Consider the following 26,735-nt stretch of genomic DNA (forward strand, 5'->3'; position numbering starts at 1 on the left):
AGAATAGAAGTACTTAATCATCACATCTTCTCTAAAATGATACAGAAAGAAAAAACACACTTTTTAGCTGTCTACTGTGCTTTTTTGTTTGTTTGTTTTTTACCTTTCCTCTCAATTATGTACATTCATATTAGTTTTTAAATTGCTTACCTACACAAAGTACATTAGCTTCTCATAGATTTATAGTCTGGCTTCATGTTGATTCCTCTACAGAAATGAGCACATCTCTGAAACTATCCAGTAACAAAGTTAAAGCTATATGCTTAGAAAAACACTGGGGAACAGAAGTCATTTTCTTTTAGCTTGTTTAACTAGAGACAAACAGATGTACCAATATGAAAACTCTGTACTATTTATTGTAGACAGTGCCTAGGAAGGCATATGGCCATTTCTTTAATTATTGTCAGCTGAAACCAAGGTGGCAGGCAAGGCCATGCCCTAGGAACATGTTTTACCAAAAAGGCAAGGTTGTTATCAGCATTGACTCTTTCTTTTGCCCAGGTGTCCAGGAGCAGGCTTTGATATGTAAAAAATCCAGTCTAGTACCGGAATGAGGGAATAAATAGGACCTGGGCCCACCCAAGCTCCTTTGATCCTAAATTCTGGTGAAACCTCCTGGTATTTGGGGGTATAAAATAAACTTGCTGCATCAGCTCTGGGTCCCTATCCATCCATTAGAGAGGACAGCGTCCCACCCAGCTCCCAGCTTTTTTCTTCTATCTTCATGTCTAGTCTCTTTATTACTTTTATTTCTCAATCCCCAGCTCCTCTACTCAAGAAGCGGACCTGCTCTTTTTCCGTGCTGGACGCAGAAAGAGAGAAACACCTACAATTTATGATTGCTTTCCTTTTGTCCTCTTCTTCCTTCCTGATTGTTGTTGAGCTAGGAGACTTAAATAATGATATTATGACATCTGGATAGAAGAGTTGTCCACTTTCAATTTTAAATTATCTCATTTTTGGTATCCTTAAAAATCATGTTTCCCCACTGTGTTAATCATTTATTGCCTTGCAGCAGCAACCTCTTCTGATCCTCCCCCAGCTCACTTAGTGGTATTCCTACCCCACTGAGAGACTGATAAACTCCTGCAAGTCTGCTGACTCTTTGTCACCTATATTCTGGACCCTTCAGTTTTTGCGGACTCAAAGAAATAAATATTCATTGTTTTTCTTTATACACTTTTTGGACCATAAAGGTCCTAGGGATGTCAGCAGGCACTCTCCATGCCATACCAGCCCTCCACATTCTCTGCTCTTTTGCTCCCCAGTTGCTATGGTGTAGTAAACCTCAGAAAATCTACCAAAGCCCCAGAGAGAAAGAGTGATTCGCAAAGAGGAGGAGAAGGGATTTACCATCACTCTCCTCAGAATTCATTCCAAGGGAGAAATCTATATAGAAAATGCCAAAGCAGTTCTAGCCAATTTGGCTCAGTGGATAGAGTAGGGGTGTCGAACTCAATCAGAGAAGGGGCCAAAATCTAAAATCCAGCCTAAATCGCGGGCCGAATGGTTTACTGAACAGTCATAAACTGACAATGTCATAAACTGACAGCGGAGTGCAGTGATGACAGCGCGGTGAGGGGCCACATTGCAAGGCCTGGCGGGCTGGATTTGGCCCGCGGGCCTTGTGTTTGACACATGTGGGATAGAGCATTGGCCCATGGACTGAAGGATACCATATTCTATTCCAATCAAGTGGTCAAGGGCACATACCTTGGTTATAGGCTTGATCACCCACGAGTTGATGTGTCTCTCTCACATCAATGTTTCTCTCTCTCCTTCCTCTGCCCCCTTTCACTCTGTCTAAAAATCAATGGAAAAATATCCTCCAGTGAGAATGAACAACAACAAAACAAAAAAAAAGAAAGAAAATTCTGAAGCTCTCTTTATTTGCCTATATCTCCGTTCCCATTCTAAATCATTATACTTATTTATAACTAGTGTCCTGGTACATGGATTCAGGCACATTGAAAGAAAATTAATTAGAAGAAATATTTTAATATCGCTATTCATCCTTTTTCTATGATAGAAGTGTCAACCAAATTCACAATTGACAATGACAGATCAAAAACACGTGATGCTTGTGATTTGTACCAGTGAGAGCTTTATATGTATTGCACATGCATGAGTCAACTAGAGGCCTGGTGCACAAAATTCGGCTTCTCTCAAGTGTTGGTTTGTTGGTGCCAAGTCCACAGTACCATTTACTTTTAGACTAGAGGCCCAGTGCACAAAATGCATGCACAGGTAGGGTCTCTAGTGGCTGCTGGTTGGGACCTCCCTTCCCCAGCTTCTGGCTGCCAGCCAGGGCCTCCCTTCACCAGCTGCTGTCTGCCAGTTGGGGCCTTCCTTCATTCCATGCCACCCCTTGGTGGTCAGTGCACATCATAGTGAACAAACTAGTCGGTCGAAGTCCCAAGGGGTCACTGTGCATATTAGGCTTTTATATATATAGATGGGCAGTGTGCATCATGGCAGCTCCTGCATTGAGCATCTGCCCCCTGGTGGTCAGTGCGTGTCATAGCTACCATTCAGATGGATGGACACTTAGCCTTTTATGTATATAGACAGCTACTTTAAAAATGGTTGTCTGTTAATCCCACCATCTCTGTTATTTCTAGGTCTGTTTCTATTAAAGAATTTTTCACCTGACTATGGATCACATTGCATGTCTAGTAATTTTTTATGGATATTTGACAGTGAATTTTATTGTTGAGTGATTTTTTTTATATGTTTCATTAAAAGGAGTTGAGATTTGTACTGGCAGGCAATTAATTTTCTTGGAGATTAATCTGATCATTCTGATGTTTCTTTTTCAACTTTATTAAGATTAATCTATAAGGGACTTTATTCTAGGGCTAGTTTTAGCCCTCCTTCTTAGGACTAAAACTGTAAGTGTAGCCTTTTGAGGAGTCCCTACTGAATTCCCTCAGTGTAACAGGCCTTTATATCCTAGTTGGTCAGAATTCAAACATCTCCCAACCCTGTAAAACTCTGATGGTTGTTCAGCATACAGCTTCCCTGTAGTTGGTATCTGCCTGGTCCTATAGAGTCTCACCCTACACATATATAGTTTATTATTCAATCAAATACTCAAAGGGACATCTATGCAAATTTATGGCTTTCTTTTCTTTATTAGCTCCCTCCTCTTTGGTCCTCTGCCCCATATATTCCAGTTGCTTAACCCTCCCTAAACTTTCATATCTATCTTCTTGCTCAGCAAGGTGGCCATACTCTGTCTGGGTTCCTCTGTGCACCATTGTCCAATAAGTGTCTCCAGCCAAAATACTAGGCAATTTTAGGACATATCTACCTTAATTCCCTTCTCTCAAACATTGCAGCCCTGCATTGCCTGTTATACATTGTTTGAAAATTTTAGTTTCGTATATTTTGTCCAGGAGGGAGGGGAGTGTTTATTATGGAAAGGTCAGTCTAGCACTAGTTAATCAGTCATTACTGAAAGTAAAAGTCAAGGCTTTTGATTTTCTCAATATCTACTATTACTGGCAAGCCCAAAGATAATGAGCATCCTTCTCTGATTGTGCCCAAGTGAGAAGATCTCCATTTAATTATTTTGACCAGAAAAAAAAAATAGTAATTCATAAATCATACTGTCATACCTTATCCTTAGTTGTCATAGATATGTAAACTATTTTGTAGAGTCAAATTGTATCACTACAATAGTAACTATAATCTAGATATGCAATGTAGAGAGACAGGGCTAGAAGACTGATTCACAAAATAAGACAAAAGAGAAATTACTGTGAGACAAGAAGGTGAGACCTAAAAAATATTTCTTGAAGAACAAAGAAAAAGAAACTTCCTGAAGAAAAAAAGAAAGGATTAACTTCTCTTTTCTAACAAAATTGAAGAGTATCAGACTTCAATAATATAGAAGCCTACAGTCAAAGACAAGATAGGGAGCTTGGGTTTGCACAGTGAATGGCCTTAGGAAAATAAAACATAATGCACTACAAAGAGGGTAAATAGAGGCTACAGTGAGAAAGATCTAAAAGATTTTTCATGGTTTCCTCCAAGACTTTAGAACGGATGTGATATGGCTTAGCCTTAGAACAAAATGTGTCACATGGGTCTTGCATGGAACTTAGGAGAAGCTAAAATGAACACTTATGATAGAGCTAGAGGAAAATTTAAAGGGTGTACAAGCATGCTAGAAAGTCTCACATGAGTTCTGAGACAAGGTAAGGCATCAATGTTTGAAAAATATCTTATATAATAAAGATGTAATATGCAAATGTTTATTACACCATGAAGGATCAGCAGGAGGGTGGGGCATCGAGCTACAAGCTGTCAGTGGAGAGCTAGAGGAGAGGTCAGGGCAGCAAGCCATGAAGGAGGGAAAGGGAGGGGAGCTACAGGAGGGTGGGGCAGTGGGCGGAGAGCTATTGGAGGGAGGCAGAGAGCAGAGAGCTACTGGCACATGATTTCGTGCGCAGGGCTACTGGTGTGTGTGTGTGGGGGGGGGGGGGGGGTGTATAGTAAATACAGAATTTGACCAGAAAATTTCAGCACCAACATGTTGTCAATCCACTTAGCATTTCTTGTATAAAACATATTTGTGCTTAATCTTCTTAATAGAATCTATCATAAGAACACTCAAAATTCAACTTTATGAATACTGGGAAAGAGGTTTGTGCTAATTCCATAACACAAATTTTCAAGTAAATGATATAAACATGTATTTTATTGAGTCCCATCCCACTAATTAATTTCTTGCTACAGAGATATGTTATCTTTAATTTTGCCAGAAGTAGGAGACAATGGCAAAGGCTGGGAAATTTTTAATTATACAGAGATAATCAATGAGATGATATTTGTCATTGTGAAATTATATTATCCTATTGTGAATTTTATTCTTCTCTAAATCTTTACATTTTAACAAGGGTACTAGTTCTTTTATCTGTGAAACTGATAAAAGCTGAAAAAAATCCATTTTTCTTTCATATTTAAATTTATAGGTAAAGAACTAAGAAAAATTCATCAGGATAAAAACCAAACATCAACAATACGCATTCATGCTATCTTTTTTTCAATTAGGACGTTTATATGACTTGTTCGTCACTTAACTCCAAGCACTTACAAGTGCTTGGCACAAAGAGATACTCAATAAACAGAGTATCTCAGAGATACTCAAAAAACATGTGAATGAATGAATTGCAATTCTCATATCTATGCCAGTCACCATGGTGCCAATGAAAATGAATACAATAAATTCTGGATCACCAGCTAATAAAAGGTCTAATGGTCACAGAAAAAAAAATCTTTCCTAACATGATTATCTTTGGTTTTGTTTGTTATTATAGAAGTAGTTGCTTTGCCATCATGGTTTGTACTGCTCCAAATAAGCTTCAGTGTCTTAAAATGCGGCATCAAAGTACACCACAATTGTGATGGTTAATTTTACGTGTCAACTTGGCTGGGCCTTGGTGCCCAGATATGTAGTCAAACATTACTCTGGATGTTTCCGTGAGGGTGTTTTGATTTGAGAGTCAGATTTAAATTGGTGGATTTTGAGTAAAGCAGAATGCCCTCCACAATGTGTTTGGGCCTCATTCAATCATTTGAAGGCCTGAATAAAAACAGACCAACCTCTCTGGAGCAATGGGAATTCTGCCAGCAGATGGCCTTCAGATTTAAACTGCAAAATCTGCTCTTCCTGGGTTTTCAGCCTGCCAGCTCACCCTGCAGATTTTGGACTTCCAGCTTCCATAGTCACGTGAGCCAATTTCTTAAATACAAATCTCTTTACACACATACACACACATACACACACGCACACACACACACAGAGAGATCCTACTGATTTTGTTCCTCTGAATAATCCTGATTATTATATTATACCAAATATGCAGATATATTCCAAATTACACAGAACTCCACAGAAACTGTTCCAGATACAATAAGATCAACAACAATTAACAAAAGATAAAAGACAAAAAACAAATTTAAGCCAGAGATGAAAAATAAAGAAAGAGGGAAAATTACATTTGCTTTTTTAACTGTCACATAATTTAACTCATATTTAAGCTCATAGGAAAAAAATACCTTTACAGTTTAAAAAAGAAAATCATGCCATCTGCTTCTGGAATTCCATTACCATGCTCCCTGCAACCATCCAGAAAGCACTTTTAATCCAAGTTGAACCAACAACATGGACTACTTTTTTGGAATACCACATTTTGTCTGTTGCTGTAATTTTCAAATTACATGTTTTATTTGCCATAACTACCTCCCAAGCCAAGATATGGTCCCACTGCCCAAAACTGGAATTTATTTACAAGTTCCCTTCTATGCAGCCCAGTTAATTAAGTCTTGCTTGCCATATATGTGACATATGTGTCATCCTCACTCTAAGTATGATATCTACATGTTAATATTTGTACACTGTCATTTATCCACCCACACATATTTATTTAGTATCTGATATGTTTCAGATACTGAACTAGTTATTGAGTACAGTCATGAGCAAGACAGATATGGTCTTTACTTCTGGATCTTATATTTTAGTGGGGAAGACAGATAATCAATAGGAAAATAAATTATGATACCTGTTATGATGGAAATAAATGGAGTGCTGTGGGATAGAAGAGGTCATCTTTAGGCTGACACCTGAAGATAAAAAGAAAATAAAAGAGAGGAAAGAATATATCAGTAAACAGCAAATAAATATTCTGAACTGAGAAAAACTTAAAGTATTTAGATAATATCAGAAAATCTATAGACTGTACAGTTGAATCCAGATAACTAATGGATAGGGCTGAAATGAGGTAGTATATTTGAAGACCAGATCATAAAGGGGTTTATAGTGAATTTATTAGGAAGGATCAAAGTGTAATACAAAAGAATTACCATCTATGATAATGGATATAAACAGAAGTGTGTGGTGTGTGTATGTGCGCATGCAAATTATGAGTTTGAGAAATTCCTAATTCCAGGGTGAATATGTATAGACATAGAAAAAATGATTAGAATATCCTATATAAAAGACTAATATGCAAATAGAACGAACAGTGGGACGACTGGTCACTATGATGTGAATTGACCACTAGGGGGTAGACACTCAACACAGAAGCTGCCTTCTGGTGGTCAGTGCTCTCCCACCGGGGGAGCACCACTCAGCCAAAAGTCAGGCTCACAGCTGGCCAATGCAGCGGCAGTGGCAGGAGCCTCTCACACCTCAATGGCAGGGCTAAGGACCCCTCAGGGGATGTTTCCTGGGGAGCAAGCCTAAGCCAGCAGTCAGAAATCCCCCAAGGGGTCCGGGACTGTGAGAGGGTGCAGGCCGGGCTGAGGGATCCCGCCCCCCACTGCACAAATGTTGTACACTGAGACACCCATAACAGTATACACACACACACACACACACACACACACACACACACACATATATATAGAGAGAGAGAGAAAGAAAATGTGTGAGAGAGAGATAGATAGAGAGAGAAAGAGAGAGAGAGAGAGAGAGAGAGAGAGAGAGAATGAGAAAGAGAGAGGTAACATGCAAATTAGCTGAGACACCCATAACAGTCATGACTGGCTCAGGAGGAGGCTGCACGCACAGATGGGCCCAGAGAAGAGACACAACACACAAGGGGGCCTGCATTGCTGGGAGATAGCATACCAGCAGTCCCGCCTCTGTGCATGAACTACAGAGGAAACACCTTTTCTTACAGCTCATTGGTTAAGCTCCTTGAACACCACTCACAGTGTTCTTGGTAACTTGGATAATAAGAATCCAAGAAGGTGATCTAGGGTTTTTTCCTCCACCTTATTCATGGAGGAAAAATCAAAGTTCTGATGCTGGAGGAGCGAAAAAATGTCATATCCTGCCCTAGCCGGTGTGACTCAGTGGATAGAGCCTCGGCCTGCGGACCGCAGGGTCTAGGTTGCAGGCTCCTCCCTGGCCAGGGCCCAGGTCAGGGCTCATGCAGGAAGCAACCTATCGAAGTGTCCCTCTCACATTGATATTCCTCTCTGTCTTTCCCTCTCTCTTCCACGGTCTCTAAAAATCAATGGAAAAATATCCTCAGATGAGGAAAAGAAGAAAAGGAAGGAAGGAAGGAAGGAAGGAAGGAAGGAAGGAAGGAAGGAAGGAAGGAAGGAAGGAAGGAAGGAAGGAAGAGTCATATCCTATGAAAGAGATATCTTGAAAATGCCTAAAGAAAGTTATCATTTTTTCATGGTGAAAGTACTGGAGTCCATGTTGATGAAAACACCTTGGTGGCTGCAGCGGCCAGCAGTGGCAGCAGCAGGGTGATGGGGGTGGTGCCTTCCCTTGATCACCCAATCACCTCCTGCAGAAGGAGGCCAGACTGTGGCTTAGGCCTACTCCCCACGGGAAGTGGGCCTAAGCTGTCAGTAGAACATCCCCTGAGGGCTCCTGGACTGTGAGAGGGGGCAGGCTGGGGTGAGGGACTCCTCCCAAGTGCATGAATTTCATGCACCTAGTATGATTATAACAAGCTGAAACACAATCAATGATATTGAAACCTCTCTGAAGAAATAGTCTGTTAACAAATCTGAGATATTCCTTAAAGGAACCTCTACAGCTATCTATCAGTGTGTGCATAAATAGGCTGGGGGAAGGGGGTGCGTAAGGAAGTAATAAATTGGGTTCAGTATCTTCTTGTCACAGACTCAACAAGAATAGTTCATTATCTGTTTTATATACTGGACTTCCACATTAAGAAAGTTTTTTAAAATCTTTGAAAGCTGCTTCAAAAACAGTAGTTATCTGTATATTTATAAATGTCTATAATCCTATATAATAAAGAGGTAATATGCAAATTAACCCTCATACCCTAACAAGATGGCTGTCTATGATCAGGTTGGCAGATGGGTTAGTGAGGGACAACCAAATGACTGAATAGTTGGCAGGGAGGGGGGCAGTTGGGAGTGATCAGGCTGGCAGGTGGTGGTGGGGGGAAGGGGCACCAAGGGAGGGGAGGCTGTTAGGGACAATCAGGCAGGCAGGCAAGCAATTAGGAGTCAGCAGTCCTGGATTGTGAGAGGGACGTCCTCTGAGGGGTCCCAGACTAGAGAGGGTGTAGACTGGGCTGAGAGGACCACTACCACCACCACCACCCCCAACCCCCCGCACGAATTTCGTGCACTGGGCCTCTAGTATATAATATATACGGAGAATATACATAAAATCCTGTATTGACTCCCATTTCACTAAAAGTGAAAGCCCAGCTCCTCTAATAGCCTACAAACCCTGCACTTCCATGCTGTTTCTGCCAGTCCTCCTAACAGTTCCTCAATACCTTTTTGCCTTAGGACCTTGGTACCAACTGCTCCCTTTGCCTGGGAACTCTTTTCTCCCAAATTGGTTTAAGGATTAATTCCTTTACTTCTTTAACATTTTTGCTCAAATGTCATCTTCAATGAGACCTGCCCTGAGCATTCTATTTTAAAACTACTACATCCAACCTTCTGTACTAAAGAATGCCCCTTACCCTGATTTACTTCTTTTTCTATAGAATTTATCACCTTCTACTATATCACTCACTTACTATGATTATTGCTCATGTCTGTCTCCAGACATGGCCACTATGTAAGATCTATGAAAGCAGGAATCTTAGTGTATTTTTTTTACTATTTTATCTCTAACATCTGAAACAGTGTAGAACTCTCAACAAATATTTGCTGAATAAATTCATTAATTGGAATAATTGTATTTGGGAATGTGACCATTCTATGTCTACCAATAAGCAAATGTGATACCTAAAGTGAGTAGGATCAAAGTTAAATATTTACACAGATATGCTGGATCTTCCAATGGAGGAGAGCAATAAACTAAACCAATACTACATTCCTAGCTTTGAAGTTCTCCTTTGGTTCTGTCATCAATAAAATAAAAAGGAGTTACTGTTTAATAATTTAAAAAGTATCAATCACTCTTTCTCAAAGAAATGTCCACATTGCATTAAAAAAAAATGGGTATCAAACCAATCTAGAATACAGGGACAAGAAATACCATTTATTTAACATCAATTAAACTATCAATTTTTATAGGTTATAATCCTGAAATGTTCCCTGACAATAGTATTCTCAGGCATTTCCACAGAATGGGACTCTAAGAAGCTTGTAAGTTTGAATCTTCATAAGCAGTCATGACAAAGTACCTGAAATAAGCACACTGACCTACTCCATGTGAGCATTACCATAAATCTTTAAACTGTACTTTTCAACAATCATAATGAATTTGTTCTAAAATATCCTCATATTATTTCCAAATCCTTTATGTAAACAAAGAAAAACATGGGGGAAATGGCTGGCTGAGAATGGGCAATGCGTATAGTTAAGCATTGGACATCTCTGGAAGTGTTATGTATGCTGTTCATGATACATGGATTATGATGCAAATGCGCCAAGAACTTGACCCATTCTCTGCCCTGGCATTGTACAGGATCTTTTCTCTTAGAAAAAGTAATTCAGCCTAAACTGGTTTGGCTCAATGGATAGAGCGTCGGCTTGGGGACTGAAAGGTCCTGGGTTCGATTCCGGTCAAGGGCATGTACCTTGGTTGCGGGCATATCCCCAGTAGGGGGTGTGCAAGAGGCAGCTGATCGATGACTCTCTCTCATCGATGTTTCTAACTCTCTATCTCTCTCCCTTCCTCTCTGTACAAAATCAATAAAATATATTTTAAAAAAAGAAAAAAAAAGAAAAAGTAATTCAAAATTACTGAACAAATCAACCCTATGCAGTGAAATATGAACTGATTTACATTAAAATAATATCCTCAAGATAGTTAAAAGTAACTAAAAAATGGAGGTGTAAGAGACACAATTGTCTTAAAATGATTCTATATGGTAATTTACAAATCCCTGTTTAGTTGGCAATAGGTTTTCTTGTAAACCTTAGAAAATTTGATACCTACATGATCTTATGGCACCCTCATGTGGATAAATATTAAACTGACAATGTTTTTCTCTTGAGGTCCTTGAAATGAAAAATAAAAATATAAGGTGGTGGAATCCCTTCAAACAAAGACTATTAGATAAAAATATACAAACCCTTGTCAGAAGAGCTCATAGTTTAAGTTATTTCTTTAAAAATGAATATGGATTTTTGGCTGATCTAGCCATATTTTCCATTTAGTATTCTTCATTCTTCCTTTTGTAAACTCTGGATGACCCTGAATAAGAACTTTAAACAGAATAGAAGTAACTACTTTAAATGGTAGCAAATGTGTAATCTAAACATCTTGCACTATGTACTTAGGAATGAAAACAAGTGTACCCATTTTAAGAAAATGTTCAAGAATATCTTTAGATGTTAACATAACAATAGATATTTTTATTGATGAGAATCGTTGTTCCGTTTATATACCGTGTTTCCCCGAAAATAAGACATCCTCCGAAAATAAGACCTACTTACAGGTTTCCTTCTGAGTGAAATATAAGGCATCACCCCAAAATAAGGCCCCCCTAGGCTAAACATGAGAGATTTGGTCCTCTGATTCTGAAAGAAATGGAGTCACAAGAAATTCACCAGGAAATTCAGGAATTGGATTGTTATGATGATGTTCCAGAAGATGATGACATGATTGTCATTGAATAAATGAGTAAATTCTTGATACTGTAGGATTCACAGTTTGTCTGGTTTGTGTTGACAACTATCTTACTACTGTACCGTATACAGGTAATAAATTTCCTTTATTTTCATTTAACAATAAATGTGTATCGTATTCTTCTTCATGGAAAAATAAGACATCCCCTGAAAATAAGACCTAGCGCATCTTTGGGAGCAAAAATTAATATAAGACAATGTCTTATTTTCGAGGAAACAGGGTACATTCAGTGATTGATTCTTGTATGTGCCCTGACCAGGGTTTTAACTTGCAACCTTGGCATATTGGGACAATGTTCTAACCAAATGAGCTATCCAACAAAATTATATTGAAATAGAACGTATTCTCAAAATTATAGTCTTTCTGCCATCAGGGATGGGAAACATCCAGCCTACGGGCTGTATAAGGCCCCTGAAATCATTTGGTCTGGCCCTGACAAGGCATTAGGGGTGAGTTAATTAAATGTTTGACCAAAACAGAAGGCTAATTTTAAAGTGGATAATTCTGCATGGCCCAGGAATGATGTTATAAATATCCATATGGCCCTTGGCAGAAAAAAGTTTCTCCACCCCTGTTCTATTACAATAAACTTAACTCTCCAGCAACTCTGCTTGTGAAGAGTCCTAACTCTACCTTTTACCAGCTAAATGACATTGATCAATTTACTGAGATTCTCTGGGCCTGATTCCTCAATGTTTTAAATGAGAGTATATGAGATAAGTGGTTAGGTTCTTGAGTCAATAGGTCATCATTACCTTTGAAAATCACTTGAATTACAAAAACAAAACAAAACAAAAAACCACCTATATTTACTGTAGTGTACACAACACCTTAAGTACATCTTCTAGGCACTACATTTTGAGAAATCGCTTAGATAAAATGCAAAACAAAGCATTTGTTCACAGGTTTAGGCATTAAAAAGTCATTCTAGTTTTAAGTTGGCGCTAACACCATAACCAACAGTGAATGGGCTATGGATGGAGGACACAGTTTCAGAGTTTAATAAATATTACTGTGTTTCTTTCTTCTGCCCTTGAACCTATCAGGAGAGCCCCCACAGCAGTGGTTTTAGGGTGGTTACGCCTGAGACGTAAATAGTGATTTATCCAGCGAGTCTTTGAGAGGAAGAACCTTCCGAGTTCTCACCTGTTGTTTGGGGCACTCGCACTCAGACGCGTCTCACTACATTAACGGGCGAATTACCATTTACCCTAGGTTAGAGCTCGGGCCATTGCGATGGAAGAATAACAGCTCGGAATTTTTTTTTCTTTTTTTAAAGTATCCTTGTCACACACAGGACTACCTCGGGGCCAGTAGCAGAACCTTGGCGCCGGAAATGCCCAGCCCAATCCTTCCAGCTCCCGTAGTCGCGCTCTATCTCGCGAGACCGGCAGCAGCGGCAGTAATACTTCCGGGAGACAACTTGGAGTGAGTGCCTGTGACGCGTGCTTCCGGCGGCGGCCGGGCTGCTGGCTCGGCCCCTGGGACCTCGGGGCTCGTGGAGGAGCGGGCACACGGGTCGTGGAGCCCTGCACTCCCTAACCATGGACCGCGACCTCCTGCGGCAGTCGCTGAATTACCACGGGCCGTCCTTGCTGTCCTTGCTCCGGAGCGAGCAGCTGGACAACCCTCACTTCCGGAGCCTCCTGGGGTCGGCGGCCGAGCCTGCCCGGGGCCCGCCGCCCCAGCAGCCAGGGCAAGGCAGGTAATGAAGCCGCAGCGAACCTCCCAGACGGGGGTGGGGACCCGGCTCGGGGCTCCGCTGCCCCAGCCGGACGGTGAGTCTGGAAGGAGCCGGAGCCTGGGAGATGGCACTGTGCAAGAGGGCTGGATGGCGGAGGGTCCGCGCTTCTGGTGTGAGGGTCTTGCGGAATGCAGGCTGAACTTTTATTTCCCTAGTCATTGCCTAGCAGAGGTGCAGATTCTTTCGCTAAAATCCCTCCGGCTTTTGTGTCTGGGGCTGCGGGCATCACTCTTGAAGTTTCCCCGACCTCCAACAACCGACTGGCCAGTGAGGGTTAAAACTTTTTCCTTTGATAATGTATGGGTTGGGATTTTAGGATGGACCCGATTGGGCGATGGAAAAGCTTTGAGCAGAGATGCTTGGACGTACTGAAAGGTTTTGCAAATAAACGTAGTCTCCATAAATTTTGTTATTGTTGTCTTTAGAAAAGAGAAGAGAGTCGACAACGCTGAAATACAAAAATTCATTTCCAAAAAGGCGGATCTGCTTTTTGCACTTTCGTGGAAATCAGATGCACCTGCAACTCCTGAAGTTAATGAAGACGGTGAAGGTGAGCTGTGTCTTTAAAAATCATTTGATTGCGGTTATTGTAACAGTACTTCATTCGGATAAAACAGAACACAAAACTATGCTTTGTAATGTTGTTAATCATTTTTTTTTCCAGATTCTTATGCAGTCATGCCACCTTTAGAGCAATTCATGGAAATACCTAGTATGGATCAGAGAGAGCTGTTTTTCCGAGATATTGAGCGTGGAGATATAGTGATTGGAAGAATTAGTTCCATTCGGGAATTTGGGTTTTTCATGGTGTTGATTTGTTTAGGCAGTGGCATCATGAGAGATATATCTCACTTGGAAATCACAGTAAGTTATTCACTTTTCAGTCACTTGATTGCTTCTGTCTTTGAGTCGCTTCAGTGAAAGAATTATTGTTTTGCACATGTGGAATTTTTTTTTAACATCATTGATCGGCTGCCTTCTGCACGCCCCCTACAGGGGATCGAACCAGCAACACAGGTATGTGCTCTTGACCAGAATCGAGCCCAGAACCTTTCAGTCCCCAGGCTGATGCTCTGTCCACTGAGCGAAACCGGCTAGGGCTGCATATGTGGAATTTAACGAACAAGCTGATCTACCAAACAAAATGTAGACTCAGAGAGCGCAAGCAGACAGCTCAGGTGGAGGGCCAGAGGATTGGATTGATTGAGGGGGAAGAGAGAACTCAGTGTGGTGATTGGGGGTGGGGGTGAGGGTTCGGGGGAAGAGGGCATTGAGGGGATAAATGGTGATGGGAAAAAGAAGAGAAAGAACCTGACAGCAATAATAAAAAGAATTATGGCTTTTCATCCAGTTGTACTTAACTGTACCCTGCTGACAGTTTTGAAAATTAAATATTTTAATTAGAAAAAAAGCACCATTTTCTTTTTAAAAAATTCTTATCAGTGAAAGTTACACCTCCATTTCTGGTTTTGGAATTTTTTTTGGTCTCCTTGGTTGGCAGTGGTAGGGTCCTTTATCAAATGTTAAAGAGAGATGTCAATGGGTATGGTGAGATTGATTGATATTTGGGCATTTATTTATTTATTTTTCTAACTGAACATGTTCTTAGTATTTGGCATTACATTCTTACATATGGATAATTAAAAAATGAATTCCTGGCCTATTTATATCTTCGCAGTAATTGAACATGATGTATATATTATGAGATACTTTGCCTGAGATAACTAGTCCTGAATTTGAAATAATATGTCACTTTAAAGGGTTTGATACTTGCTGTCTATCAAGGCAGATGAAAATGAAGAAAAGCAGAAGATATCAGAGTGACATACACTTGGGAGAATTCATATTTCATTTTCATTGGAATTCTCACAGTGGACAAATTTTTGTTTCATTTTTAACAAGTGTAAAATATCTTTTTGCTTTATCATACACACTCCTATTTTGTTCCTAAAACTAATTGCAAATTTTATGGGATTTTAGTTTTTGAACTGACTCAAAAAAAAAAATGTTTGTGTTTGGACACAGAAATGACTTATAATTTAAATCCTTACTGAAATTTAGACTTTAGCCGAAACTGGTTTGGTTCAGTGGGTAGAGCGTCGGCCTTCGGATTAAAGGATCCCGGGTTCAATTCCTGTCAGGGGCATGTGCATTGGTTGCGGGCACATTCCTGGTGGGGGGTGTGCGGAGGCGGCTGGTCAATGTTTCTCTCTCATCAATGTTTCTGGCTTTCTATCCCTCCCCCTTCCTCTCTGTAAAAAGTCAATAAAATATATTTTAAAAATAAATAAATAAATAAAACTTAGGCTTTAGGATGTTAATTTTTTTTTTTTAAGGTTATATTAACTGTTAGCTGTTTATACTTAACAAGGAGGATAAAGGAATACCTTTTTCACCAATGAATAGGAAGTCTGTTGTTTTAAAATACTTCTCATTGCAGGCTCTTTGTCCATTAAGAGATGTGCCTTCTCACAGTAACCATGGGGATCCTTTATCGTATTACCAAACTGGTGATATCATTCGAGGTGATCAATTTCATCATATTAATAGAAAAGTAACATTTGTCAGATACTTTTAATTTTGAAAATGTAGTTTAATAAGAATAGTGTGTTTGAAAGGATTTTTGTTTGCATTTTCTTGCTAATCAGCTTAGTTTTCTTATTTTTTAAGCTGGAATCAAGGATATTGACAGATATCATGAAAAGCTTGCAGTATCTCTGTATAGCTCATCTCTTCCATCGAACCTATCTGGTATTAAATTAGGTGTAATTAGTTCTGAAGAGCTTCCTTTGTACTACAGGTAATTTTTCTACATTAAGACAGTTCCTTGACTTTAAAAAATAGCAAATTTTGTCCAACTTCTAACAACAAAGTAAAATTTTAATTTCTCTTATTTCAAAGTATGCTCATATATTTTTATGTCCTTAAATTTCTTCAAACTTTATAAATGGAACCCAGTAATGATATTGCCACACTTTCATGTACAAATTATAAGTATTTAAACCTCATGCGATAATTTTATATCTTTAACAGAAGTGGACATGCTAATTATATTTATTTTTTGTTTTTCATTTTTTGTTTTTCTTAAGGAGGAGTGTTGAACTAAATAGCAACTCTTTGGAATCCTATGACAATATCATGCAAAGTTCCTTGGGATTTGCTAATCCAGGAGTAGTTGAATTCCTCCTAGGAAAATTAGGAATAGATGAATCTAATCCACCATCTTTAATGAGAGGCCTACAAAGGTATAGTAAATCAGTATTATTCTATTAAGTCAATGTTTCCCAAACTTTTGACATATGTGTACCCCTACTATAATTTTCGTAACGCTGAGTGCCCCTTGTCAAAAATAAATTAAATAAATAAAAATGGATGTATTAGGCGCAGCTAAGCACGGTGCAGTGCATATCCCCACCAAATTCCGGTGCAACGCATACCCCCACCAAATTCTTCCCGTACCCCTGGGGGTACACGTACCACACTTTGGGAAACACTGTATTAAGTGATAAGGTATTGAATGGTGCAGAGCTCCAAAGTGGCGTAACTGAGGGATATATTCAACTATACCAAGTCTAGTGGCAGCAAATATGACAAAGGTTGAATGAACTACGTAGGTGATCCTGTCTCCTTCTCGAACTAAGTCTATTATCAGTAATTAGAATTGTACCAGGTGACCAAATAGAGAAAGATTTAGAACATTTATAAGAATTTTGTGTATACCCTAAAGAAAAATAATGTTTAAGAATAATGTCATTCCTGAGAATTCAAGAAATTTCTTTTATAAATGGAATACAAATTTCTTACTTGAAATTCACTTTTTCAGTGTTGTTTTCTGTCAGGCAGTAAACAATAATTACAAAAATATTTATATGGTTTGACTTTTTTTTTTAATAGCAAAAATTTCTCTGAAGATGATTTCGCTTCTGCATTAAGGAAGAAACAGTCTTCATCTTGGGCTTTAAAATGGTATGAAGACTTTGTCTTTCAACAATTGAATTATCTGGCATAAAAGGTTAGGGTAAGGCAAGGAATTCTTATGTCATCATTAAGACCAAGTTTGTTTATAAATGAATTAAAGTGAGTTTTTGACATTAGCTTTCTTATAGGTGTAAATGGTGTTATGTTGTAAACTTAACAGACTTAAGTTTTAGCCAACAGCAGAATGCATTTAGGCATTTGGCTAGTATAGAAGACTGAATATTAGCCAAATTTGATTTGCTTTAAAATTTTACCCATGCTAACATTTTGTTTTGATACTCTGAAATGCTTATGATACTTTACAACTACCTTTTTAGTGTGAAGATTGGAGTTGACTATTTTAAAGTTGGGCGCCACGTGGATGCTATGAATGAATACAATAAGGCTCTGGAAATAGACAAACAAAATGTGGAAGCTTTGGTAGCTCGCGGAGCATTGTAAGTGGATTGGGGGTTTTAAGGAATATTTACAAGGTGAATGAGCACAAGATTTATACATAGCCCACAAGATAAATTTCTTACTTTGTTTCATATCTCCAGATACGCAACAAAAGGAAGTCTGAACAAAGCAATAGAAGACTTTGAACTTGCATTGGAAAACTGTCCAACTCACAGGAATGCAAGAAAATACCTCTGCCAGACACTTGTAGAAAGAGGAGGGCAGTAAGTGTCAGACTTTGTTCAGTAGTATAGGTCCGCTGTTCAACCAACTACTATAAGATCTTAATATAAGGAAATAGCATCTTTAACTCAATTCAGACCATTCTTAGTTTCGAATTTGGTTGACAATGTTTTTTAAGTATAGTCCTCTTTAAATTTTCTAGTCATTTTTTTTCTTATAACTGGGATTCTAATTCAATATATTTGTGATTTGAGTTTATTGTCCTATATGCCTATTCTCATTACATAGAAATGTAAATGTAAAGGTATAAGAAATTAGGTACATATTCTTTTCCTGAACATACACTAGAAATTTTAATAGAATTTAATTTCTAATTCATTTAATCATTTTAGTAGAAAAGTACCAGAAATATGAATTGAGAGCTCCTGTTGTTAATTATAAATAAGGTTTCACTGTTATATTCAGTTTATTGCTCTACTCTGTCCAGTAAAAACCACAAACTGCAGATTAAATGGAAGAGCAAATATTAAGAACAAACTCTATATCTTATGTTACTCATTAAGTATTGTAAATATTTAATGACTAATAGACTGGTCTAATTTATAAAATATTTTGAAGGAATGTATGTTAAGTATAAGTAATTTGCTAACAACTTTAATAATTTTAAAACTTTATAATTAATAGCATATTTTGAATTTACCTGATCATTCCCATTTGTATGATCATACCAGGATTCCAAATTGAGATTTTTGTTTTTGTTTGTAGTTTTTGTTAACTCATGTGAACTTCTGCTTAGATCCAAGTGATTGGAGCAGCTTTTTAATTTCTCACTAGGTAGATAGCTAGTACCTACTTAGGTGTGGTTATCTTATTACTCATATGTTGGTGTCTTTTTACTAAGTGAATGGCAACACCACCTATCCAGTTACCATAAGCCATAATGTTAATCATCTTTGGTCCCTTCCCACATTCCATCTGTCACAAAAGTTATCCACTTGAAGCCATTGGGATTTTCTTAATTTCTTTTACAGTAATTACTTTTTCCTACTTTGAAAATTGAAAATACATTGCAAAGTCCTTTCACTGCTTTATAACCAAATTTTCTAAATCTGATTTTTGATAGCATAGACTTTTGAGTGTCATCAGATAATGATCCTATCTACAGGCTAGTTGTGGTATACATGTATGTATTGATATTTCCAACTTAACAGCAAATATTCTGAGAAAATATTTCTGTGGAAAGGAAAATTCTTCATAAACTTCTAGCAAAAGCCAGCCAATGTAATTCTGTGGTAAAGGTTAAGATCGTACTATATTTTCAGAGGGCATCAGTTGATCATGCATTATACCAAAATGCTAATGCTGGGCCCGCAGCATAGCTTTAGTTACCAGTAATGGATTCCTATTTGTTTGTTTTAGTTGGGGGTTTATTTTGTTTTTCAAACTGAAATATATCTCATTTAATATGTTATTTCCGGTGTACAAAGTACTGGTTTAAAATATAGGGTGGGGCAAAGGTAGGTTTACAGTAGTGAGTACACAAAACAGTATTTGTGCATTATTATTTGTTAATTATTTTTATATGAATGACTGTAAATCTACTTTGGCTCCACCTTCTAAGTATATACTGCAAAGTAATTACCACAATAAGTCTGGTTAATATTCATCGCCACACATAATTATAAACATTTCTTCTTCTTCTTTTTTTTTTTTTGTGGTGAGAACTATTAAGATTTCTCTTAGCAGCTTTTAAATATACAATACAGTTTTATAAACTATAGTCACCATGTTGTACATTACATTTTCAAGACTTATTTAATCTTGTAACCAAAAATTTATACCTTTTAACCACTTTCACCCATTTCACTCACCCCCCCAACCCCACTCCTGTTAACCACCAATCAGTTCCCTGTATCTGTGAGTTTGGTTTCATTTTATTGTTTTATATAGTTCTACATGGTCTCTTTACAAAAAAAAAAAAAAAAAAAAGGTCTAAAGCTATGGTTTAGATATTACTCAATTTGGAAAGTAGGTTGCTAAACACATTTTTTTCTAATAAGTTCTCTCATATGAGCCCTTGACCTGTGTGTATATTTAAGGACTTTTTATTTTTACAAAAAAAAAAACAAAACTAAATCTTCTCAAATTTAGGTTAGAAGAAGAAGAAAAATTTTTAAATGCTGAAAGTTACTATAAGAAAGCTTTGGATTTGGATGAGACTTTTAAAGATGCAGAGGATGCTTTGCAGAAACTTCATAAATATATGCAGGTGATTCTTTATTTCCTCTTAGAAATTTAGTGATATTCGAAACTAATTCCAAAACTCAACTTTCTTCTGTGGAGAATTATTGTAGGTTACTTAAGGCATTATGAAAAGTTTCTTTCTATATAGAGCTTTTCCTAATTGGGTTTGACATTGCTTCATAATGCCTCTTCTTTATTTGTTAGTACTCAAAAGTAAAAATAGCGCTATAAGAAAATTCTAATTGCCTACATTTGGTGTGTGGTTTTGAGTACTATCCTTGTAGTGAGCTTTCCTGGTGGTTAAAAAATTCAGTGATGTTACGGTAATTGAGCTAATTCTAAAAATCTTTTTGAGAGATATTTTAAACTGTCTTTTCCTGTAATACTGATGATGATGTTTTCTCATGCATTTTTTTCTGAATTGGACCGTTGCTGCTGTGTCTGTGACATCTGGTGCTGCTCATCCCCATCCTCAAACTGGAAAATGATTTCTTATGTAATCATGCGTCCAACTGGGCTGTGCTATTTTTTAAATGGTTTGTATTTGAACATGGTGATTCCTCCCTCAACTCACCTAAATGGAATGTATTTGAATTTTATTTCTACAATCTGTGTCCTCTTTAAATTTTGAAATAATTTTTATTTATTTTTTTTCCCCTGTCTTGCACTCTGGGTTATGGGTACCAATGCAATGGCTTCCCCTTTTTTCATGGAATACCAACTGCAATATGGTCCTCAATACTGTTCTGGCTATTCCAATGATTGATGCCAAACACCTGTATGATTAATTTTTATGTGTTAAAAACACTTGTTTACTGCTGGATTTGTGGTGATTTGGGTATACCACATTTGGTTTCTGGTGGGGGGTGGTTTTTTTGAAAACTGGGTTTTAAACATTCTTCTATTTTTAACATGTGGTTTTTTCTGATATCTGGGTTCTAAAAGAAATCTTTGGAATTAAGAGAAAAACAAGCTGAAAAGGAAGAAAAGCAGAAAACAAAGAAAATAGAAACAAGTGCAGAAAAGTTGCGTAAGCTCTTAAAAGAGGAGAAAAGGTAAACTGTAACATTCAGTATTTTTTTAACTTAAAGCAACTACTGAGTTGAACCACAGTGCCATATAGAGGTAAAGTAAGTAAAAATATAAAAGCATTCATATCATAACCAGTTATTCTTAGCAATTTTGTGTACCAGAAATTTTTGAGATTAAGGAAAGTGGAATTTTTAAGGCTAGAAATCTGAGGGTAAAAAAGAATTACTGTAACCTTGCATTTGAAATACATAATGTTATTTTAATTATATGTATTTTAGGGAGAATTGTTTTAGAAATAGAGCAGTGGTCTCAACTGGGGACAGTTTTATCCAACGAGAGTGCTATTGGCATCTAGTGGGCAGCAGTCAAGGGTGCTGCTAGACATCCTATAGTGGTGGTGTAGGGCCCCTCCTCCCCCACACTGCCACCCTACACTTCCAACAAAATGTCAGTAGTGTTGAGGTAGAGAGTTTATGCTCTAGAGGTGGTTGGATATAAAATCTTAATTCCTTTATGTGTTTAGCTGGTCTTGTTTTTAAGGTAATGTTGGAAATGTCACTGTATCTAACAGAAATGGATTTGCTTAGAATGACAACTGTCTACACAAGTATTTTTTCCCATAAGTAGCGCTTGCTGGTACAAGTGGATCTTAGAGTAACTAAGATTACTATAATTGTTTATCTAAGCCACAGCTTTTTATGAAGTCTTTAAGGGGAACAAAATAGAACTAACAGCTTTATGGATAATTAAGAAGCATTTTTGTACTTAACATCTGATGAATTAACTACTTTTTTAGGCTAAAGAAAAAAAGAAGAAAATCAACTTCTTCCTCTTCAAGTGTTTCTTCTGGTGATGAATCAGTTTCTTCATCATCATCCTCTTCCTCTTCTGGTCACAAAAAGTATAAGAAACATAGGAGGCATCGCTCAGAGTCTTCTCGAAGTTCCAAAAGGCATTCAGCTAAGGTGTCCTCAGATCAGATAGATCAGAGTAGGAAAGATGAGTACTTCCCCGTTCCAGCCAATACGTCAGCGTCTTTTCTTAACCAAAGACAAGAAGTGGAAAAACTACTGGAAAAGCAAGATAGGGTACCATATCAGAAGAAGCAGGTAAAAGAGAAAGATAGATGCTCAGTCTCTTCATCTTCAGTTGAAATTCCGGATGATTTTGGAGGTAGGTCTGAAGATTCAAGAGATTTTTACAATAGCTATAAAACTCAGGCAGGTAGTAGCAAAACGGAAAAGTCATATAGATATGAAAGACATTTTTCCAATAGAAGGGATTCCTCAGATTCCTTCTCTAGGAATCCAGAAGACAAGTTAAAAAATTATGGTTATAGAAAATTTGAAAAAGACACAGATGGAAGGAGGGAGCACTATAGAAAGTGGGAGCCGGGTTCCATGAGGTATTCCACTTCCCCAGCAAGCTCTGACTACTCTTCTAAGTCAGTTGAAAAGTATAAAAAATGTAATTATTCTGGATCACGTGATTTCAATAGACATGAGCAAAGATATCAATTGAGTAAAAGTCATAGAGAATATGAAAGAGAGGATAATTGTGAGGAGAGTATTAAACCAGAGGCTCCAGAAGAAGAAGAGCTAAGTAGCAAGGAGCATTCAGAAAGTGGAGCTAAAAAAAATTTACCTCAGAATTTACTCAATATATTTAATCAGATAGCTGCATTTGAGAAAGAAAAAGGAAATAAGCAAAAAAAGTAATATGCCAAGGGAATATCGGCACTGTTTTACTAAAGGCTGTTAATAAAAGTTTTTAGTCTTTTAATCATAACAGTCCAGTGTAGAAATCGCAACTCCTAAAATTATTTTTTTGTAGAGATTGCAGAAAGCAAATGCTTTTTTCTAAAAAAGCTTTACATTCATTATCATTTAATCTTTATAACAATTCCTTTTTCAGCAAATGCTTTCAGAGCTATTGTGAAACTATGTCTTCTGGTTGTAGGTCTCCTTTCACAGCTTGATTTGCAGACTTTTCATATATATGTTTATGTATAGTATTCCTTACTCTGATTTAAACTTCAGTTAAAGATAATTCTCAGAGTCTTGTTTCTTCATTGTATTTTGGGGTATGAGAATTCCTTGGGTCTCCCTTATCCTGCTGTTTGAGAGAAAATTAAATTTGTGCACTGAACACCTGGGTTTTTTTTTTTTTTTTCGTCAAAAATTATTTCATTCTCTTTTCTGTTGAATTAAAAGCCCTCAACTTTTGAAAGAGATATGTTCTTTACTATTTTATGTTTACCATTTGTTTAAATACTAAATGTTTATATAACTGTTGTTTTAAAATGGTAGGCAGGTTATCTGTCTTGACTATTTGGCCTCTAAAGCCTGATTTAATTACAAGAGACTTGTGTACCAGCTTAACAGGTACCTTAGGAATAAAGCCATGAACATTAATAGGGACCCATTTTACTTATTTCTATTTGTCTGTCTGTCTGCCTACCTATCACTTGGTAGCATAGCCCTAAGAAATTTAACTTCAAGTATTGTCAAAACTTTAGAGGCAACGTTCAAGGTGAGAATTGATCAGGATAGAAAAGAATTCTTCTAGCAAAAACAGCAGTGACTAGAGAAGTACAGTATAAACCTGGTTTTCTCTAGAAATAAATAGGAAACTCCTAGTATTGCAGATGTCTGTTTTGTAACACAGCATACTTTTAAATAGGCTAAAGCTGGCCGGCAGGTCTGGCTTTTCTTCCTTGACACCTCCACTCCCCCGTTGCTTTTCCAGGTACGGTACCTCTTTTCTCAGGGTCTGAATAAGACTAGGCCAACAGAGCTTGGTTTTACTCAGAATAAATTCCAGGAACTAGTGCTGAAGAAGGGACTTAGATTGTAAGGCTCCGCCCCAAATTATTGAAGAGAGTATAGTTTATTATTAGGGAGACAGAGATAGGAGTCATAGTGTTGTGCTTATAATGGCCTTTAGAATCTTGCGAATTTAAGATTTTAAACACTAAATGATAATGGACTTTAAGACTATCACTCATGATGACTCTGGATGGAAGGGTTGGGAAATAATTGAGCATCCATCTATAAAGGTCTAAGAATGATAGAGGAGGGAGACACTTTCATTCTTTGTTCTGTATCACCATTCTCTCCAACTAACAGGGTGTATGTTATTTGTGACTTTCAGATTTTAGTGATGGGAATTTTACATACATCATTTTTATATAATAAAATTGTCTTCAGCATCACCATCAACAAGCACTGTAATTTTCCAAACCATCTTTGTGGCTTAAGCTTATACATTTAGGGGGGGGTATAAGCTTAAGCTTATACATTTAGGGGGGCTTAAGCTTATACATTATACCCCACCCCCCCCCCCAAAAAAAAAATCAGGTTTAGTACCTTGTACAATAGCCTGCCTAAATTTAGAAATTCCATCTTCTCCAGAGCTTCTTTCCTTGGACATAGTACACTTAAGCAGAATACACACTCCATTTTCTAAGGATGTATTCAGGAAACCCATTACAATAAAAAATATTGGAGAGATACCGTATTTTCCGGCATATAAGACGACCCCCTAATTTTACAGTTAAAACATAGGGTTAGGCCTATATTCGCTGTATAAGACTACCCCCCCGCTTCAAAGAAAAGACTTACTTTGCCGTCAAGATCTGCAGGTAATTTTTGTGCAATTTTGGTCTTTAGCCCCCGATTTTCGGTTGCCTTTTTTTTTCGTTTCAAAGGTCGTCTTATACGCCGGAAAATACGGGTACTGGTCAAGAATCCCTAATGATATCTTCAGTTTTTTTCCATAACATCATGGCTATAGTTTATACATACACAGGCTGTTTCTTGGTTTCCATAATAAATAATAGTCGACTTTCTTACAATAGGTGGATGTTAAGATAACGCCTAATGTGGAGATAATAAGGTTAATCCCTTGTCTCATCAATTAGCATTACTATACTGAAGTTGGAACTGTTACTTTCACAGTTAAATGTAGAGTTCTATTCTGGCCAGAGAGCCTAACCATTCCACAAATATTGTGCTAGGTTCTGGGTTGCAACTCAATGGATAGAAGTTACTGTGCAGTTCCTCTGTGTTAGACCATGTGCATTTTATATACATTCAGTTATTTCAGGAAATGTTTTATGTATTGTAGTTAACTGTTACTGTCCCTATATTACAAATGAAAGAAGCATGGAGAACTAACTTTCCAAGGTCACAGAGCTAGTAGATGCAATCCCTGCCTTCATAGAACAGTATGTAGTATTTCAAGTTCCAAGTAATTTACAAAGTAATATAGGGCAGAGAATAAGAACAAAGTAACTATAAAATTAGTTTTTAGGTTTTATTAAATAGAATCTCACACATTAGGAATAATGTTTCAGCCAAACATTTAATATTACTACTGCCTTTCAAGGAACTGCAAATGACAGTTTTAAACAATGACAATTATAAATATATTGTTTACTGTGTTTGACTTCTTTCAAGATCAAAGTAGACAGATCCCTAAAAATTTGAGCTGCATTTTGATTGATATGCATAGTTTCTCTTTCCTAGCAATTGCTTTCTTGGTGGATGGCAATGCTATATTTTGGTTAACATTTTGTAAATTATATCAAAGAAGAAACTAACATTTTTCCCAAAAAAAGTCTGGGAAGTATATTTCTTTGAATAAAAAAAAAAACTTAATTTCAGGATCTTCTAGGATAAGTGAAAATTTTAATAGTGTTAGAAGTCTTTATCTTTAAACATTTCTTCCTAAAAGATTCTAAGTGAGCATAGTTGCTTGGCTATTGTGAAATAATAAAGTCAACTATTTTCTGTTTTAACAGACATAAAAATTACAATGGAAAAACACAGTTTTCCCTACACTTGTGTAATATGTAACCTTGTTAAAATCAGGTATAATATATGAAGAAAAGGATAAGAAAGTTAAGCTTGACTTGCTTTAAACTACCATTTTTCACTGATAAAACTTGCCTGGTCATTCCATTTTCCACACTATTTCAGTAGGACTCTATACCATTATATAGCAACCAAAGTATAGAGTGAAACTTACTATTTTAAAAGTGAAATGTGAGGGTTTTTGTTTATAGTTTGTTCAAGAGAGATTAAAATGTCTATGTGCTGCTCTTTTTGTTTTTATCGTTACCGGAACTACTACTGCTAGAACTAGTTGGCCTCGGAGTGCTGCCAGATGGTGAAGAGGAGTGTGGGAAGGTTAGCTCTAATATGTTCATCGAAACCTGAGAAGCAGTACTCCTAGACGACCTAGAAGAAAATACAGAATTATTGTAAATTTAATTCAAAATTTATACTTTAATCAAGAAAGACCCGGTCATTAATAGTGAAAGTTATAATCCCACAACTAAAAAGAGCAAAAAGTACCTAACATTAATAGTGCTAATAATAAATTTTAAAGCATGACCTTTAATATAAAGAAATTAGATTGGTTTTTTTTTTTTTTTAAGGAAAGGTAATGAATATAATAGTTTCAAACCAGTAGAAAAATAGTTTTAAAAACATAAAGAAAAATGTTTTCAAATAT

At 37.2% G+C, this 26,735-nt stretch overlaps 2 protein-coding genes across 2 annotated transcripts in view; one reads left to right on the forward strand and one right to left on the reverse strand.

Annotated features, from left to right (window-relative positions):
- The first annotated feature begins 12,989 nt into the window (after positions 1-12,989).
- TTC14 (tetratricopeptide repeat domain 14) lies at positions 12,990-23,363 on the forward strand. Its single transcript, XM_084875547.1, has 12 exons — positions 12,990-13,301; positions 13,766-13,890; positions 14,005-14,204; positions 15,781-15,865; positions 16,011-16,140; positions 16,430-16,585; positions 17,235-17,306; positions 17,636-17,755; positions 17,858-17,980; positions 20,091-20,208; positions 21,129-21,238; positions 22,012-23,363. The coding sequence occupies exons 1-12, from the start codon at positions 13,141-13,143 to the stop codon at positions 22,931-22,933; spliced, it is 2,322 nt and encodes a 773-aa protein (XP_084731673.1). The 5' UTR covers positions 12,990-13,140; the 3' UTR covers positions 22,934-23,363.
- A 2,157-nt stretch (positions 23,364-25,520) lies between these two features.
- CCDC39 (coiled-coil domain 39 molecular ruler complex subunit) overlaps positions 25,521-26,735 on the reverse strand; it is a 41,943-nt gene continuing 40,728 nt past the window's right edge. Inside the window, exon 20 of the mRNA XM_084872087.1 lies at positions 25,521-26,458. Within this exon, the coding sequence (XP_084728213.1) occupies positions 26,308-26,458 (151 nt within the window). The 3' untranslated portion in view covers positions 25,521-26,307. The remainder of the gene's footprint in view (positions 26,459-26,735) is intronic.

This window comes from Pipistrellus hanaki (assembly GCF_964339955.1).
Source record: "Pipistrellus hanaki genome assembly, chromosome: 2".
Classification (NCBI taxonomy): domain Eukaryota; kingdom Metazoa; phylum Chordata; class Mammalia; order Chiroptera; family Vespertilionidae; genus Pipistrellus; species Pipistrellus hanaki.